The sequence below is a fragment of the Leopardus geoffroyi genome, chromosome A2 (assembly GCF_018350155.1).
Source record: "Leopardus geoffroyi isolate Oge1 chromosome A2, O.geoffroyi_Oge1_pat1.0, whole genome shotgun sequence".
NCBI lineage: Eukaryota > Metazoa > Chordata > Mammalia > Carnivora > Felidae > Leopardus > Leopardus geoffroyi.
The window spans coordinates 144,718,620-144,737,133 of NC_059331.1; the positions used below are offsets into that span (position 1 = coordinate 144,718,620).

At 43.4% G+C, this 18,514-nt stretch overlaps 1 protein-coding gene across 1 annotated transcript in view; it reads left to right on the forward strand.

Moving 5' to 3' along the window:
* Positions 1-18,514, forward strand: part of SND1 (staphylococcal nuclease and tudor domain containing 1) — a 427,290-nt gene that overhangs the window by 57,604 nt on the left and 351,172 nt on the right. Inside the window, exon 10 of the mRNA XM_045495517.1 lies at positions 6,486-6,599. Coding sequence (XP_045351473.1) covers positions 6,486-6,599 — 114 coding nt within the window. The remainder of the gene's footprint in view (positions 1-6,485; positions 6,600-18,514) is intronic.

Below are 18,514 nucleotides of genomic sequence, written 5' to 3' on the forward strand. Positions count from 1 at the left end.
TAATGTTCCATTGTGAGCCTGCATAATTTATGTAACCAGTCCCCAATAGGTCGATATTCATATAGTGTATAATTTTTCCATTATTTAGAAAATGGAATAAATCTCTATGTAAATGGCAATTATTTCCATAAGAATGTTTTGCAGCATATTTGCCAAATAGTTTTCTAGGAATGTTAACCATGTATTGCCCTATGTGTGTTCATTTTCTGATATGTTGTAGAACATAGGTTGACCAATTTTTTCTTAAAGGACCATATAGTAAATATTTTACATTTGGTGGGCCATGTAGTCTCTGTTGAAACTATGCGACTTTGCTACCATAGCGAGAAAAGAGGCTAGAGACAGTAGTATGTAAGTGAATGGGCCTGGCTATGTTCTAATAAAACTTTATGTTCAACAGCAGGCAGTGGGCTAGATGGCCCTTGGGCCATAGTTTGCCATCCTCTGTTGTAGAGCACGGGATACTACCTTATAGCCAGTAGGAAAAAAAGTGATTTGCAATTCTTTTCATAACCTAGAATCCAGCGGTTTTGTAGTCATATACCTGATTTAAAATGTCTGTTAATACTGTGCTCCTTTTTCAAGAGAACCTAGAGGTGTCCTAAGGTGCCCTGGGACTTCACAAACACTCTGACCGTCCTACAAGTTTTTGCTAAAGGATACTTCTCTGAGGCTCATGTGACTGTAAGGCCTGAACAAATCGTGGTTCTCTCTTTCGCAGTTGCCTGCCCTGTCCCCTAGAAGTTAATTGTATAGGGAGCAGCTAAATAGCCTGAAAAGCCTGCAAAAGGTAACCTGAACTCTTGAACTGGGTGCCTCTCAGGTCCTGTAGGTGATTTTGGGAACTGATGCTGTAGATGAGATGTGCTGGCCAAGAGTCTCACTTCTGAGAAACTTGAAACTCAACGAAGTATTGTCTTGATACATGGTGTCTACTGAAAGAATGTGTTCCATCCTCTGCTTAAACTGTGTCACTTTTTAGGGAAGGAAATGCAAGCGAGGGCTCTCCTTGTCTCTCCAGGTTAGCAGAGAAGCATGTTCACTTCACAGCGATTAGCTGAGCCTGCTTGAGACTTTTGTGCCTGTCGTGGCTTGCCAGTTTCCTGCCTGCCTTCCCTGTGGCGTTTTAGCTGATCTGTGCTGTTTGTAGCCATATGGTCCCCTGAGCACGTGGCTTGGCTTCCCTGTCCCTGCTGCTGGATTCTTGGGCCTTGCTGATTTTATAGACCTGAATAACACTCAGGGGTGGTGGCAGGGCTGGGGAGTGACAGCATGTCTTCAGGAGGTGGAGTCTTCTCACTGCCCTGCCTGGTTAGAGGACTCTTGCTCAGTTCTCTTACCAAGTGATTGCTTAGAGCCCTTCTGCTTTGGGAAGAAGCAGAAGAATGAGAAGTGGTTCCTGCTTTCAAGGAGCTTGCCCTCTAGGGCTCCATCTGGGAGATTACTCTAAGTAGTTAACTGTCTGGACTTGTGGCCATGTGCAGTTTTGGAGGTCAGGTTGAAGCTATGCATGGATGCACACAGTGGACTCTAGGACTTACTTGGTGTGGCCCTGATAGCTTTTTGCTGTGCTTCTAGTCCTAGCTCTGAATGGAGTTCACTGTCATGTCTCTCGGAGATGGTTTTTAAGCAAAGATACCTTTTAATATTTTTGGCATTATTTAGACTCTTCTGTTATGTTTGCATTTGGTAACGTGATGAGAATTTCCTGGGCTTCGGCCATAGGGCTTTCAGGTGAAGAGGAAGTTCTGGGGATGGTTTGGTTTGGAAGGTGACCTCTGCACCAAAAAGAGATCAAGACTTGGTTTGTAGCTTGCATTAGTAAACTGATTTGCTGATAAGAAAATAAAAATTGAATTAGAAAAGATTTGTAAAAAATACTTACCTGGCCTTTTCAATTCAATAAAATAAAAAATTTTATTTTTTAGAACAAGTTTTAGATTCACAGAAAAATCGAGCAGATGGGGCAGAGTTCCCACATTACCCCTGCCCTCATCCCAGTTTGCTCTGCTCCCTGACAGGAGGATGGTGCAGTTATTATAATTAGCATACCAGTATTGGTATGTTATTATCAACTGAGGTCCATACTTTAGTCGGATTTCCTTAGTTTTTCTCTAATCTCTGTTTTTCTGTTCCAGAATCTCCTCTACCATGGCACACTCAATTTAGTTGTCATGTCTTGTTAGGCTCCTTTTGGATGTGGCAGTCTCTCGGACTTCCCTTGCCTTTTTTTTTTTTTTAATGTTTATTTATTTTTGAGAGAGAGAGAGAGAGAGAGCGAGCGAGGGAGGGGCAGAGAGCTTCAAGCAGGCTTCTGTGCTGAAAGCACAGAGCCCGATGTGGGGCTCAAACTCCCAAATTGTGAGATCATGACCTGAGCCCAAGTCTGATGCTTAACTAACTGAGCCACCCAGGTGCCCTGGACTTCTTTTGCTTTTGATGACCGTGACAGTTTTGAGAAGTGCTGGGCGGACATGTTGAAGAGTGCCCCATCTATTGGAATCTGTCTGATGCCTGGTTTCCTTTTAAGTATTTGCTATTGACTAGTCTGCTTGCTCATGCTCAGGTGCCTGGAATTATTTGTATCAAGACATTGTCATGCTTAGTATTTTGTCAGGGGTACAGGCTGGCAGCTGTACCCTTCTGGGGAACAGCTCCAGGCCACTGCTGTAACAGTTGTGGCGTACTTTTAGTCGCTTCCTTTTAGTTGCTTCCGGTGCTGCTTCAGTTGTGTTTCCATGATTAGCTTTGGGGAGATGAGACCTAGCATACAGCCGTAGGGAGTAGGAGAAGCAGCCCAGTGTCATGATTTCAGATTTGGTGTCCCATTCTCAGTGGCCCCGTCAAAGCCATTCCTTGGTGGCATCCATAGAAGCCCCAGTGTACGCCGATGGTCCTTTTATTTTTGTCCAGCACTGATAATTTAGGCAGCTTTGGGAGTATTGGTAGTTGCGTTTGGGGAGCTATTCTGAGGATCTCTGAAGCTCAGGAAACTGTTGGCTCTTTTTGCTCATTTTATATATGCTGCAGGGGTTTACGAAGCTGAACAGTAGTTTCTTGGCCTCCCAGTGAGCACGGTGGACAGGCTCTGCAGATGGGGAGCGTGGCAGCAGGCCAGAGATGGGAATGGATGTCGCTTGCCCCTGACAGAACTCTGCAGTTCTCTTGACTTGTGGCAGCCCTTAGCCTACACTCATCATCATTAAGCCACTCATTTTTTCCTTTTACAGTTGGGACTTCAAGAAATGGAGACATTGGGTTTAGGTCTAGTGTTTCGAGTCCAGCTAGTGACTTTGTGCAGACTTCTGCACCTGTCCCTTAGGTTATCTCCTGGAGTGTGTGGTATGGTAGGTGCGTATAGGGGTGGGCTGAGTAAGGATCTATTGGCTTGTGGAGAGAGTGAGCGATGTAGACATACATGGACTTATCCAGGTGAAAAGCACCGTAAGAAATATCACGGTTATAAATGCGGTCTGCAACGGTGCTGATGAGTAGGCTTTGAACAGTAATCCACTCTGCATTTTACTTATTGCACAGTACGTGACTGTAACCACTATTTTATTGCTTCTTCCGTGTCTCTGCTCAGGAGCTGCTTGTTCTCTGGACAGTAATGACACAATTTAAAGAGGAATAAAAAGTCGTAAGCCTCACTTATACACACATGGGCACACACACACATGCACTCACCACACACCTCTTAATCCAAAAGCCGGGCCTCGTTCAGTTGCCAGCATCAGAGCGTGCAGTTCCTGAAGAGGAGGTTTCTAATCAGGGAGATGCCGAGCAGAGAGGCTGTTGCCGAGGCCTGAAATTTACAGCTCTAAGAATCCATTTGCTGCCGCTGCTGCTAACACATTATAAGGGGTGACGAATACCAGTAACTTATCACAGGGGTACGCTTAGATCTTCACGTTCTATAATCGGGGTGAAGATGTGAGCACTACGATGCTTTCCCTGGTTTTATTCCTCTCTGAGCACAACTAGGGGGTGGGGAATGTCTAGATATTTCTCACATCTTGATTATGGGAATTTCCCTATGTTTTTGGCACTTGATAATTTAATAAGAGTTTTGGTGGGAGAGGAATGTGTAGCTCTGTCCATCATTGAGATTTAGCAAATACTGTGAGGTGTGTGCATTGGAGATGGTGGTCCTGTACTTTTGAGGGAGGAGCAGTGTTGATTTTTGCTATACTAGCTACTTTGCTTGGTGTGGCTTTATGGAATTTTTCTTCTCTTTGGTTTGAAGGTAGGATAGCAGAATAGCATGTATCTTGGATTCTTTGGCCCATGAATGTTTTATCATCCATTTTATGATACTTCTCCTTTTACCCAAATGTGGGATTTTGAAGAATAGAGAAATCATTAGCTGTGGTCTGTCTCTTTTGTGCAGTTGTCCAAGCTGCTACTGGTGCCTTTAGGGAGTGGGAGGAAGATTCCATCGTGATGGGCATTTTTGCTTGGCATTAATGTCTAGATGGCAATGGGAAGGTGTGTTTTTTCTTTCTGTTAGTGAATCTGTATTTTTGGCTGTTTTCTAAGTCCTACATGATTGGGCTGGTGTAAGGGGCTCTTTGATTTGGAGGGTCCTATAGACGTTGGTACCACCCATACGCAGGTAACCAGCCCTGACCTTGTGGTCCTCATGTCACCCACCACAGCTCATGCTTTTGATTGCCTGGGGACTTGACTAATTTTTTCTGGCCAGGTGAGTTTTGGGTTCTGGCTGTCTGGGTTTTAGTGTTTAGCCTTTGCGATTCTCAGATCTATCAAAAAGGTTAAAGCAGAATGGCTGTGGCAATTTTAGACTAGCTTTTCTAGTCTAACTAACCTACTAACTAACTAACTAATCTACATTGAGGTTTGCAAGTTAATCTTATGTACTTGAAAATTAAAAATACCCTCTCTCCTAATCTACACTGCTGGTTCTCAGACCTTTCATTACTCTTCTGATCACTGGCCTGTTTTTCCCTACACTTGCTGCTCATTACTTATGGTAGAACCTGGGGATGCCTTCCCGTCTGCCAGTCATAGTCAGCCTTCCATGGACTACAGCTTGATTCCAACTGTCATCTTCCTTTTTTCATTCATTCTGTCTGGTGGTGCTTTTTTCCTGCTATTTCCTGTCATGTATAATTTCTCACTTGGTTCAGATTGTTCGTTAAATCAGTCTTTTCTTTCTGGTATGTGGTTGGTTGGTTCTTTGGAACAGCCATTTTTTGGGGGTGGGGGGTAGGAGTCTGCAAGTAAATGGGTGTATTCTGTTTTAAAAGATATGAAGCCTTCTAGAGAATAGTGAGGGCTCTTTTAGGATACTTATCAGTGTGATATCCATCATAGCAAAGGCGAGTCTAGCTCCTTTTGTTTCTTGCTTGAAAGAGGAGGGAAATTTTGCGAGTCTGCCCTCACTGTGGCAGCTGACCCTGTAGTTTGTTCAGCTGCCTGTTGGCTCCTGATGGGGCCTGATTGAAGCCTGGAAGAGTTGGTTTTGATTCTGCAGACAAAGTGGATGGTGACAGTGATATGTAGTCAATAGCTACCTTGTAAAAAAGTATTACTGGTTTAAAAAAAAACAAACAAACAAAATAAAAACCCCAAAAAAACCCTGAATAGCCTTGTAACAACAGGCTCTGAATATAATCAGGTGAATTGTAGACCACTAGCTGAATTACGGGTTCTAGTTGTAACCCTGATGTGATCCTAGGCCAGTTTCAGTGCGATTTTATTCTGTACACCTTGGTGGAATGTTCTAATAATCTCCTCAGAGGAATATTTGTGCTTTTGCACTTTGAATAGGTATCTTTGGAAGTTACCCAAGAGTGGAAGTTAATCTTTTTTAGCTGAGAGTGGGCTCCAGTGTTTCTGATACTGGGGTCTAAAACAAAGTTGCCCATAGTAGTGCTCTGAAAAGTTGACTTTTAGAGTAGTTGAAGTAATATATTAGCAATTTAATGTTTCTGCCCTGAGATTAACAGCTGAGCCTCTTCTTTACCATGCTGTGATGACAATTCTTTTTGCCCTTCACTTGCCTTTGATTTTTCTGCTCTCTTTTGGGGCATCCTGTTTTGGTTCTTACCTAGTGCTGATATCTTCTATCCAGCCCTTGCTTCGTTTCCTAGATTCACACTGAGTAAGGAATTTTGATTTTAGAATCTGTTTCAAGGAAAATCATGAATAACATGTAGAGACGAGATTTCCAGTTTGTAAGCTTTGTAGTTAACTACACGTCTTGGTCAGTTAACTTCACGTCTTTGTGAACGATACAGATTTTGCCTCATAGAGAAATCATAATAAGGTCTTTGGGGACTGATAATTATAGCATTGTTCTCTCCAACATTGTTGTACCATGAAGGATGATATTGAAATGCCCCAAATGGCTATTGATCTGACTTTTCTCCTTATGACTGTGGTGGGTCTTTCTCCTTAGCATGTGTGCTATGAGGTGGGCCATCTGAGCAGGTCTGAGCATTTTTGCTTCTTGCCCACAGGTGATGCAGGTGCTGAATGCAGATGCCATTGTTGTGAAGCTGAACTCTGGTGACTACAAGACCATCCATCTGTCCAGCATTCGACCACCGAGGCTAGAAGGGGAGAATACACAGGTGAGAATGGGGAAGGAGTGGAGCCTCTTTTCAAAAATCAAAAGGAAGGAGCTGGAGAATACTTAAATATGGTACATATGTGTGAGAATGCTCACAGACGATATTTTAATTCTCCAAAGTATTATTTCCTAGTATCTGCAGCCTGGCTGGGCAGGTGTCAGTTTCTTCTGAACCACATTCACTGATCTGCTTTGTTTTGGGTGGGCATTGCTGGCATTCTGCTCTAAGGGGCTTGAGAGGGGTTAGGGCCAGGATACATGAGGTGGCAGTAAGTTTTGTTAACAAGATTTTCTTTGAGAATAAGGAGAAGAGAAGGTCCGTATCTCATGTGCATGAATGTAAGTCCTGTTTCTACTGGTCATTTTGATTTGAAAGTTCTGTATGTTTTTGTTCGAGGAAGAAATGAATCTTGGTGTATGTATTCTCTGGGGTCACCTGCTTCATCTGTTGCAAGTGGTAACTGAAATTATTAGTTACACTGTTTTGTGCTATTTGTTGGATCTTTTGGCAGCAAAGGTGCTTCCCTAACCAATGTGTATGATTGGGGTATATCAATTTTGAGAAATACTTAGGAAGAAAAATATTAAGTTGGTAGTCTGCAGGCAGTTTTGCTGTAAATTTTCTGCTCATTTTCTTTCCATTGTTACGAGTGGTGAGAAGTTGGAGTTACAGACTGAAGTTTTTGTTGAATTACTTGTTTGGTGATATCTTGTTTTTACAGACCACTTTCCAACTTTTTTTTTTTTTTTTTTTTTTAATTTTTTTTTTTTTTCAACGTTTATTTATTTTTGGGACAGAGAGAGACAGAGCATGAACGGGGGAGGGGCAGAGAGAGAGGGAGACACAGAATCGGAAACAGGCTCCAGGCTCTGAGCCATCAGCCCAGAGCCTGACGCGGGGCTCGAACTCCCGGACCGTGAGATCGTGACCTGGCTGAAGTCGGACGCTTAACCGACTGCGCCACCCAGGCGCCCCCCACTTTCCAACTTTTATTTTTGCCTTTTCGTGAAACTACAGTGTGTAACTGGTTATAGAACTGGGTCCATTGTGAGAGCTGGTGCCACAGGCAGGTGTTTGGACAGTTTTCGGAAATTAAACACAGCATGGTTTACGTTAGTGCTCTGTGCTTTAATTTATCCCTTTTGTAGTTCTAAAGAGGAGAAATTTGCTTTTCTGATGTTTTGCACGTATACATGTCTTGGTGCATTTACAAGTTTAAATTCATGCCCTGTTTTCATTTGCATGAGAGTTTACAGACAGCCCATAAGAGTAAAATAAAAATATCGTGATTGTCTTTTGAATCTGATTGTGCGTAAGAAACACATACAGGAGGGGTTCTTTGAATGTCTGGCCAATCAGTTCGTTCTCTCTTTTAGTCCCCCCACAGAGGAGGCAATTTAATGCGGCAAATGGTATTGTGGTAAGGTTGAGAATTTAAATGCATGAAAGTCTAGAAATGCCAAAATAAGGTTCTCTCAGTAACTGTAGCTGTGCCTCATTGCACAGAGTAAATAGACATCTCCAGTTTTATCAGTATTGGGAGTACTCCACGATTCGCATCTGTGCCATGCAGTTGGAATTAAGGTTCCCACGGCAACCACAACTTTGAAATTCTTGAACGTTAATTTTTGTGCCTGCCTCATTGGCCAAAGCATTATGTTAATGTAGACTGTGTAGCTGAATTTCAAGCAGGTTTTAGGAGGGTGGGGATGTTATAGCTCAGGTAAGGTAATAGCAGGTGTTCAGGAGTAGGAACTACTACTGAGAATTTTTAGCTTTTCCAGGAGCCTTTGGAACTCTTCAGGGGGTAATGGATGGATTTTTCCCTTAGCCTACTGGATAATGGGAAGTTGTTGGAATATACTCCCTAGTTTAGGCAGAGTCCTGTTTATAGAATTCCTTGTTCTTTACCAAGGAAGGTTATTTCTCACTTTGTGTTTAATTTTATTTTTAACTTCTGTTCACTCCAGAGATCTTACACCATTTTAAGGAAGTTTGAAGTAAGGCTTAGCTGTAAGAGTCTACAATATACGGCTTAGATGAAGTGAAGAATGCTTTTTCTTATTTCTTCATTAAATTCCTTTCAAAGATTTTAATGAGGCAGTCACGTAAGAAATAAGTTAACATAATGCACTCTGAGTACATTGGCGGAGGGTGCCGTGAAGAACCCAGTTACAGTGGGCACTTGGGAGTCTCCCCAGGAGCAACTAGGGTTCCTCTCTTGAGTGTTCACGGATGAGAAGTTAGTGGATGGAAGAAAGGGCACTCTAGACCAACACCGACTGCTCCCTAGATCTATAATGCAAGCCACACAAATGAACTATATGTGTTATTTAAAATTATCTGGTAGCTATATTAAAACCATCAATTTTAATGCATTTTATTTTACCTGATATATCCAAAACAGTATTATTTCAACACTTAATGAATGGAAAAAGTTAATGAGAGATTTTACTTAATTTGATATTTAGTAAGTCTTTGAAATCTGGGGTATAGTTTTATACTTGGAACATATTTCAGTTTGTTTTAGTGTATTTCTAGAGCTCAGTAGCCACCTGTTGGTAGTGGCTTCTTAGAATGGACAGCATAGATTGAGAAATTCAAATGAATGCCATTGATAAGTATTTACCAGGTATCTGCTTTGCAGCAGATGCAATGGGAATGCAGCAGGGAAAAAACTTTCATGGAATCACCCTCGTGGAACTTTAATTTAAAACCTAGTAGGGGAGATACACAAGTAATTCCATTTATGTGAAATGCTATGAAAGAAAAGTTTAGAATTTATAAGAATGTACAATCTGGGAAGGCTTCCTGGAGGAAGTGATGTGTAAAGTATAAAGCCTCAAGGGTGACTAGGACTGAGCTAGGTAAAATGTGGGGAGAAGATAGTTTCTGACAGAAATGGCAGTAATGACAAGAGTTGGGTGAGTTTGGGAAGAGGGAATAATAGGCACTGTGGATAGTGCATGAGGGGTACGATGCCTGTGGTACAAAGTGTAGGCAGGGCCAGATCACACTTGTCCTGTCAGCATCTCAGGATACTCAGAGACTGTGGGGTATTTTGTATGACTGGAATAGAGGGTAGTTAATGCTAGGGAGTAGTAAGAAATGGGTTTGGGAGTTAGGCAGGGGCCACATGCTGAAAACGTGTGCCATACTTTTAGATTTTTGTGTGAAGAATTTTAAACTAGGCAATGGCATGTTTGGATTTGAGTACTCTTGCGTTGGTGGCTTGCATTTACAAAACATGAAAGTAATTTGCATTTATAAGGGAAGATCATGCTAGATGAAAACTCATCTGTAGGAAGGAGTTGTGGTGTTTCTTTTGCTAAGCCCCAGTTGACCATGGCCCTGGGGGCAAATGGAGTGCTGACTACGAACTTGTGGAAGTTGTTCTAGCAATTTCTATACAGGAGGATTCAGACTTCTTTCCTTTCTATTAAAAGAATTCCCCAGATCTGTGCTTACTTTAAAGTTATCAGAGATTTACAATGTGGGTATCGGAATATAAGTCACCCGGGGATCCCAGTGAATCCATAACTTCATGTATGTAATGACTGGGAGAGCAGGCATCTGCTTGGAGTCTTTGGTTTTTAATATTCTTTACTGTATACCATCTGTTCTTGTAGCTACAAGGGAGTTCAGTCAAATACTCAAGGCATAGATGTTGGGGCTGGAACCTCTGTTAACCCATATGGTGCCCTTGTGCAAATTAGAGAGGGGTGCCCCCTTCTTCCAGGGCACCCCTTGTCAGGGCACATGGCTTGGCAAGCAGAATGGCGGTTGAATTTCAGCTCCCATTCAGCCTCTGTCTCCTTGGCCAGTGCCCTTGTGCACGAGAATATATGGCTGTCCTAGTTAGAACAGGGCTGATTAGAATCTCCAGTGAAAATGTTAGTATGTTTGGGGAATTGAAATGGTCTTGTAGTTGCAGAAATGCGGCACGCTTGAGGATTGTCCGGAGACGACGGATGGACTGCAGAGGGCCTCAGATGAGACACTTAGATTGCCTTCTGCCTCATCTGGGGGAAACTTTCCGAAGATGATTGACTTTGAAATGGAGAAAAAGATAATCTTACAGTTTATGGTTTTGGAGCCTGTTGTATGGTATTAGAGCAGAGTGGGAGAAGGTGCAGGTTAAGGAACTGGAGGAGTAGGTGAACAGGGAAGCGAAAGTGTTAGCATGACCTTCCTCAAGGGCAGGCAGATGGCGGGCAGTGTCTCCTGCTGCGGGCTAGGCCTCCCTACAAGCTCCCAGATGACGACCCAATGGGGCTTGCCCTTCAAGTTAGGAAGGGGAGATTCTTTTAATGGTTATCTTCCCCAAACCCTAACAACTCTAAAAACCTGTCATCGACTTAATATAGATCTTCCAAGACATCTATCTATACATCGTGGGGATAGTAGGGCAAATTGGATTTTCCTTTTTTGAACACAGAGATAAGTTCATTTCTCTTAAATTATACATGAAGGCAAGGAGGTTTTGCCCAAGGCTAGCCGTATACTCCACTCCCCTTTTTTGGGTTACTTTGTAATGCAGCCAGAGGAAGGGCTCTGGACAAAACAGCATGATCAAAGGACCTGTTTTCATCCTAGGCAGCTGCTTTCCAGTAATATCCAGGAATTCACGGGTAGCCATTACTCCCAGAGTTTGGTTAAAACTGAATTTTTTGCTGGAAAGTTTGTCAGGAGAGTTAAAAGCAAGGATGTGTAATATTTTCCTCAAAGATTACAGTTAGATAGATGCCTGATGCTGTTGATTCTATTGCTGTGGCATTAATGCTTCTGGATTATTTAGGGTGAATCCAGTGTCAACTCTTTGCGATCTTAACTCCTTCAGGCTGAGGGCCATTTTGGACACCGATGTGTGGTGTTCCCGAGTACCTAAACACGTATCAGGGTTTCTCTAAACGTATACTGGAGTTTGTTTTATGCAGTTGTTTGCCGCAGAGAGACAAGTGCTAAGTGTTGGAGGAAGACTGTGGCTTTTCTGAGCTACTGCCTTAGAGGAGACAACACACTGTGTAATCCCAGGACTTCTAGAGAGCATTTGACTTTGATCTGACATTGGAAAACATAATGCTCCTGGTGCCCAGGGCTGCCATGGCTTTGTGTCACACTTGGAGTGTTAATGACAAAAGATACCCCTCTGGCATCTGATGAAGGAGCTGACTTATTCCCCCTTAAAGTTGGTTTGGCCTGCGTAGTGCTGTTGTGGTGGACAAAGATCTAGAGCTGGAGTTTACCTCGAGAAAGGTACGTGATTTACCCAACGCCCAGGTGTTAAGTGTAGAAAGTTTGCTTTCAGTTGCAAGGCTTTTTTTCCTCAAACTTCTGTCTATAGAGTCTCTCTCTCCCTCTTTCACACATGCGTGTGTACACACACACACACACACACACACACACACACACACACACACACATATACCTTCAGCTTGGGCCTCTGGGAAGTGTGGAAACCTGAAGGTGGAGCCTTTCCCCTGACCTCGCAAACCTATGCTTTCAGTTTGTATTTGATTCTATCACCTTATCTTTCAGCCTCCTCCCTGTGGAATTTACCACATAAATGTTCTTTCACAGCAGGCCTCTAAATATTTAGTCGTGGGCACCGGAGGATCAGTTTTGTTAAAGCAGTAATCTGCCTAATCTCCCAGTGTCCTTGCTGCCTTTTTGGGGGGTGTTTGTTTCCCAGGCCCGACCCCACGGGGTCTCTTCTGTAGGCACTCATGGTTGACAAGCTGCAGGTAGGCCCGTTAGTGATGCCCTGGGATTCCTAAGGGCGTTTTCTCAGAGGCAGGGCAGTTTCGGGTGCTAATAACTCCATTTGTTGTACAGGGCCCCAGGGTGCTTTGCCATTTAGACACGATTAAAAGCGGTTCTCAACCTATTCCCTTCAGTTGAGATTTTTGAAAGCAAGATGACTGGTCCCTCTGGACCCTAAAGCAGACGATGCTGCCACTGAGATGCACACCAACAGAGAGCTGTGGGGCCGCAGTCCCTAAGTGAAGCCAGGGCAAACCAATAAACCCACTGACTGTGATCTCGCACATGGGACTGGGAGCATAAGGCAAATAGCAAATTAGAGCGGGACTCCAGCTTGGCATTAAGGACCTTGGAGAAAAGCAAAAGCTCTTTGAAATGGATATAGCATTTCACCGGTTTCCAATGGAGAGACTTGGGGACTGCAGCAATGTGATCAAAAGACGTAGAATATGTCAGAGCGCTGGCAGAGGCATTCTGTACCAGTTTCCGATTTGTTTGATCTGGGCGTTTTTGAGAAGAACACTTGAAACCTCCTTTGTGAGAGGATTGAAAAAAATTACCATTCGGAGACTGTGGGTGGGTCTTAGCTCATCTATTTAAGATTCAGGATGTACGTACTCTGTCATTTTTAAAAGATTAATTCCTGTTCCTCTGCTGGGGAGGGCACTGGGGGCAAGCCTGACTCTTCTTGAGGTCAAGACATTTGCTATCTGGGTAGATAGCAGGGTTCCTCAAAATGTGAATTATAACTGGAAAGAGACAGCAATTGCCTGTTTCCCTTTCATTTACCTTCTTCTCCATATTACTACTTAAATTTTCTTTTGTTTCCTTTAGTTAATGCATCCCCTTTCTCATGATTTTGCCTATCCCCTTCCAATAATTTTTGTAGGATTTGAACAATCTCGTGGGGCCTGGTGCTTAATCCTTCCCTGAAACATGTGCATTTACCTTTTTCAATCCATCTTCCTCTCTTTCTTCTCTCTCCATTTAATCATCACTATTACACAGTTCTATATTTTCAATTTATCTAAATCTTCCGAGTGCTAGCGTGTTCATATTTCTTGCCTCTTTTCAGTCCTGTGAGCTGCAGTAATTCTCTGTTGTTTCCAGAGTTGGCAGCACCATCATATTTACTGTCCTGTGACCATTTACCATAGCTGCTGTGCTGAGGTAACTGTCTTTCTTGCCCTGGTTCTTGAAAGCTCCTTTAGGCCAGAGATTTCCATACCCACAGTCTTTCCCTCCTCTGTCTCATCCTGTTCTGTTACTTATGTCCAGCCCGCTTTTGGTTACAAAGCCTAAACTCCACTGTGAGCCAGAGTGGAGCTGGTTTTCTCAGCTTCATACCCCTCTCTTTCAGAATCTTGCAGAGTGCTGTGAATGCAGCAGGTGTTTAGTAAATGTTTATATCAAAAATATATGCTGAGGCTTAAGACCTAATGCATGTATTGCTTTTGAGTGGCATCATTGTTATCCAATCCATTTGACTGCTGCCTGTAGTCATTCCAACTTGAGGCAGCATCTCCTGGTGTTGAAAGGTCCTGGGAGGGAGTGTTTTTTTCTCCTTCCTAATTGGGTTGCTTGTTGTTGTTTTTTAATGTTTGTTTATTTTTGAGAGAGAGAGCACGTGCACAACAAGTGAAGGAGGCGCGCGCGCGTGTGCGCGCGCACACACACACACACACACACACACACACACACACACACACACAGAATGTGAAGCAAGCTCCAGGCTAGGAGCTATCAGTGCGGAGCCTGATGCGGGCTCGAACCCATGAATCGTGAGGTCATGACCTGAGCTAAAGTCGGACACTTAACCAACTGATCCACCCAGGTGCCCCTTGGATTGTTTGTTTTGATAGCCAGGTTACCCATGGCTTCCTTTTCTGTAGGCACTTCCTCTTTCCCACTCCCAGGTTTCAACCTAGTTGATGCATTTGGATTGCCTAGCCCTGCCCCTTTCTGAGCCCTGGTTTTCCTCATACTGGCATTCCATTAGCATAGTATGGACTGGGTTCAGTCCACCAGAGGGGCTAATCTCAGGATTTTAAGTGATTTTGCAGTTGGTCCCCAATTGCCTTTCTTTTAACACCTCCACCCTTATTCAGGCTTTCCCAGATATCTTTCCTTCGTGGCAGTCCAGGTATCTTGATTCATTGGAGTTTTTTAGGTGCACTTTTTCCCCAAAGGCTATATATTTTTTTACTGTTGTCGACCTTGTTGGTTGTCAGATTATTTCTTTGCTTGGAACTAATTTTAAAATCAATTAGAGAGCTTTCCCTTCATCTTTCTCTTTTTATTTATGAGATACTGATTGCAGAGCTACCTACACTGTGTTTAGATAAATTACTTTTTTTTTTTTTTTTTCCCCGCATAACATTTATATTCAAGGCAAGTTTAGTGCAGTCATCAGTGCTTTCGACTTCTGCAGGCCAGGGCTGTAGGTTTCATTCCTTGGTGGGCTAATTAGCTTTTTACTTGGAAAATTTGAGTTAGTTCAAAAACCAAACATTTCAGATTCTCATGTCTTATAGGTGCTATGGATCTAGGAAGTTATTTTTATTAGGGAAGTGTTGATAATTTTAGAAACGGAATTTCTAATCTTGACCATTTGGTGTATGTTGTGGTCACAAGGTGGATTTCAGACCAGATGATAGATTATGGAGGAAGAAGCCTCATTTCATGTCACTGCTTTGGAAAAGGCTTTTCAGAACTGAAACTAGAAGGGGAAGCTGAAGGACACAGATGCTTGCTTTTTTTCCTAGTAAATGACAGGTCTATTGCTTAGGCATATTTTTGATGTCACTTTTTATTTCAGCCCTTCTTTGAAAAGCTCCGGTCACTTTCTGGGTTGTTCACATTTCAGAGGCCTTCATTTCACCATCTAGTCTGGTTTTGGCTGCAGATGCCTTTGCCTGGTGCATTGTTGTGCGGTGGCCACCCTGGCACATTGCTGTCCCACAGGAGGGTCTCTAGAGAGAGAGAGAGGCCAGTTGATATGCTCTCCCTTATCCGTGTTTCACTGCATTGGGTCCTTCGTGAGGCTGAGTGGAAATCTCCTCTTTATGTGGCATCTGCTGCGTCTTTGTGTTCAGACGCTGGTCCCAAAATTTGGTTCCTTCTGCTGTCCTGCTGATTCTGGATAACCCACACAGTGGCTGCCTGTGATTTCTAGTTTCTGCTTTGTAAAATGCTTTTTCTCTTCCCCATTCCCTCCCCGCCCTTCCCTACTAGGTTTTTCCAGTTTGGTTTTTCTGCATCAGGTAGATTCCTCATTTCTTCACATCTATTGCTAGCTCACTTCCTGGCACATAGTTGATACTTACATGTTTGTTGCATAGTGGCTTATTTCATTCTCACTGGCTGTCTTTTCACTCCTTGTTCATAATTTGGGAATGGGGTATGGGCAGAATACACCAACACTTGATTTTCGGAGTCTGTAGCTCTACCATTGGTAGGACATTTTTCTCATCCTTACTAGGGAGGCTGATAGGATTGTTTGATTTTCTGTGCAGTTATCTTTTGTAAGGTGGCCTGGAATTAGGAGAAAGCCACATTCTTATTCATATGGAGCTGCCTTTAGCATCTGCTTATCCAGCTGGAGGGGCTTGTTTTAGAAACACTGCCTTGCAGAAAGCTGTAGGTGGATCTCTGTGGAAGGGCTGCTGATGTGTTGCATGCCCTGGGCTCCCTTTGCAGCCTGCCTGCTCCCTCGGGCTCTGGCTGGAGGCTGGTCCCTATGGGTGGGATGCAGTCTGTACTGTCCGCCCTGTTCTTCTCGGACCCTTTTTCCTTTTTACCTCTTAGCTCAGCTGCTGTGCGTAAGCGCACTGTATTCCGCATGGGGGACCTGGCAGGTGGCTCCGTTTTCTGGTTTTGGCCACTGGGACAGCCAGGAGTATCAAACCAGTTTGTTCTTTAAGAAGAGGGAGACTTGGGGCCCCTGGGTGGCTCATTCGGTTAAGCGTCTCACTTCGGCTCAGGTCTTGATCTTGCGGTTTGTGCGTCGGGCTCTGTGCTGACAGCTCAGAGCCTGGAGCCTGTTTTGGATTCTGTGTCTCCCTCTCTCTCTGCCCTTCTCCCACTTGTGCTCTGTACCTCTCTCTTTCTCTCTCTCTCAAAAATAAATAAAATGGGGGCGCCTGGGTGGCTCAGTCGGTTAAGCGGCCGACTTCGGCCCAGGTCATGATCTCGCGGTCCGTGAGTTCGAGCCCCACGTTGGGCTCTGTGCTGACAGCTCAGAGCCTGGAGCCTGTTTCAGATTCTGTGTCTCCCTCTCTCTGACCCTCCCCCATTCATGCTCTGTCTTTCTCTGTCTCAAAGTTAAATAAACGTTAAAAAATTTTTTTGAAAAAAAAAAAACGTAAAATGTAAAAAAAAGAAGAGGGAGACTTGACATCACTCAAAGCAGCGTCTTTTATTTATTTCTTATAGAGGAGAAAGAAGTTATCCCAGTCCTTTGCTATTCTTTGAGTGTGTATTAAACTAACAGCTCAGTGTTTTCCTCAGGAAAACATCCAGGGTTCCTCCCTGTCATTTGGGCCGGGCTCTGTCTCGCCTTCGCAGATTGCGTTGTGGTGCGGCCGCCTCACTGTTAAAGCTTTTTGGCTTCACCGCCTACCCCCACCCCCTTCCAGTCCTCTTCTCTTGGAGGAGTGAATGGCTCTTTCAGTCTAGACACTCCTGTTTGCATACCAAGTTATAATTATTCTGGAGGTGCTTATACTCAGTAATAGCAGAGTTCAGAAAAATGTCCGCTTCCCAATTGAAAAATCATTAAGCTGCTTTCAGTTTGTACCAGCGTTTGGGCTCCCTGTTGTTGTTGTTTTTTCTTCAAGTAAAATTAACATAGTTCCAGGTGTACAATATAATGATTCAACAGTTTTGTACATTGCTCAGTGCTCATCAGGGTAAGTATAGCCTTAAGCCCCGTTCTCTCTTTTTCCCATCCTCGCACCCACCTCCCATTTGGCAACCACCACTTTGTTCTCTGTAATAAGAGTCATTCGTATTGTTGTTGTTGTTGTTATTCTTTTTCTTTTTTCCTTTGTTTCTTAAATTCCAGTGAAATCATATGGTATTTGTCTTTCTCTTACTTATTTCACTTAACATTATTTTCTCTAGTTCCTTCATCCATGTTGTTGCAAATGGCAAGATTTCATGCTCTTATGGCTGGATAATATTCTTCTGTGTGTGTGTGTGTGTGTGTGTGTGTGTGTGTGTGTATCACATCTTTATCCGTTCATCTCTGGATGGACACTTGGGCTGCTCCCATTATTTGGCTATTGTAAATAATGCTGCAGTAAACATAGGGGTGCATGTATCTTTTTGAATTAGTGTTTTTATTCTCTTTGGGTAAATACCCAGTAGTGTAATTACTGGATCATATGGCACTTGTATTTTTAATTTTTTTGAGGAATCTCTGTACTGATTTCCATGGTGGAAATGTTATTATCCATGTTATTATTAGGTATCCATAAAATACAGCAGGTAGGGGATAGTCATTGGAGCTCTGTTAGGATAGAGACATCTCTCTCTAAAAGATACAGATTGGTCCCAGGTATCTGACATGGTAGATGGAACCTGACAAACTGAAAATTCAGTGTAAAAATCCTACAGCCTTTCATTTCTTATCCTCATTACCCAGCGAGAAATGAATTCTGAGGGCAGAAGCTGATGGTGTTGAAGATCTCTGTCCTGGAATGTAATCGAATGTGCTCAGGTGGAAACATGCTCTCTCCTTGCTGCTGTGCCCACCTCAGAGTTGGCTGCCTGCAGACTTGGGCCTGATGCAGCTCCTTTCTCCTCAAGCACAGTATTTTCCCCACCTTTGGTTCTCCAGTTTTAATACAGGCCGGTGCCTGTTCTTTGTTTACTTTTGTGTTTTCACTTGGAAAGCTTTCTGAAGTACCTGAACGGTAAGAGTATTGATTTGTGCCTCTGCTACTTTAGTTTTCATTCTGATTTCTTTCAGTTAATCTCCACCCCCAGCTCGCTGCCCCCCCCCCCCCCGCCATAGTTCTTCCCATCCCCCCATTTTGTCTCTCCTCAAGTACAGAGAGAGAGTTTGTAAACTTTGGTTTGGATGAAGAAGTCGCTTCTGGCGCACACAGTTTGGTCACTCCATTACCTGTTGCTGCACTCCTCACACA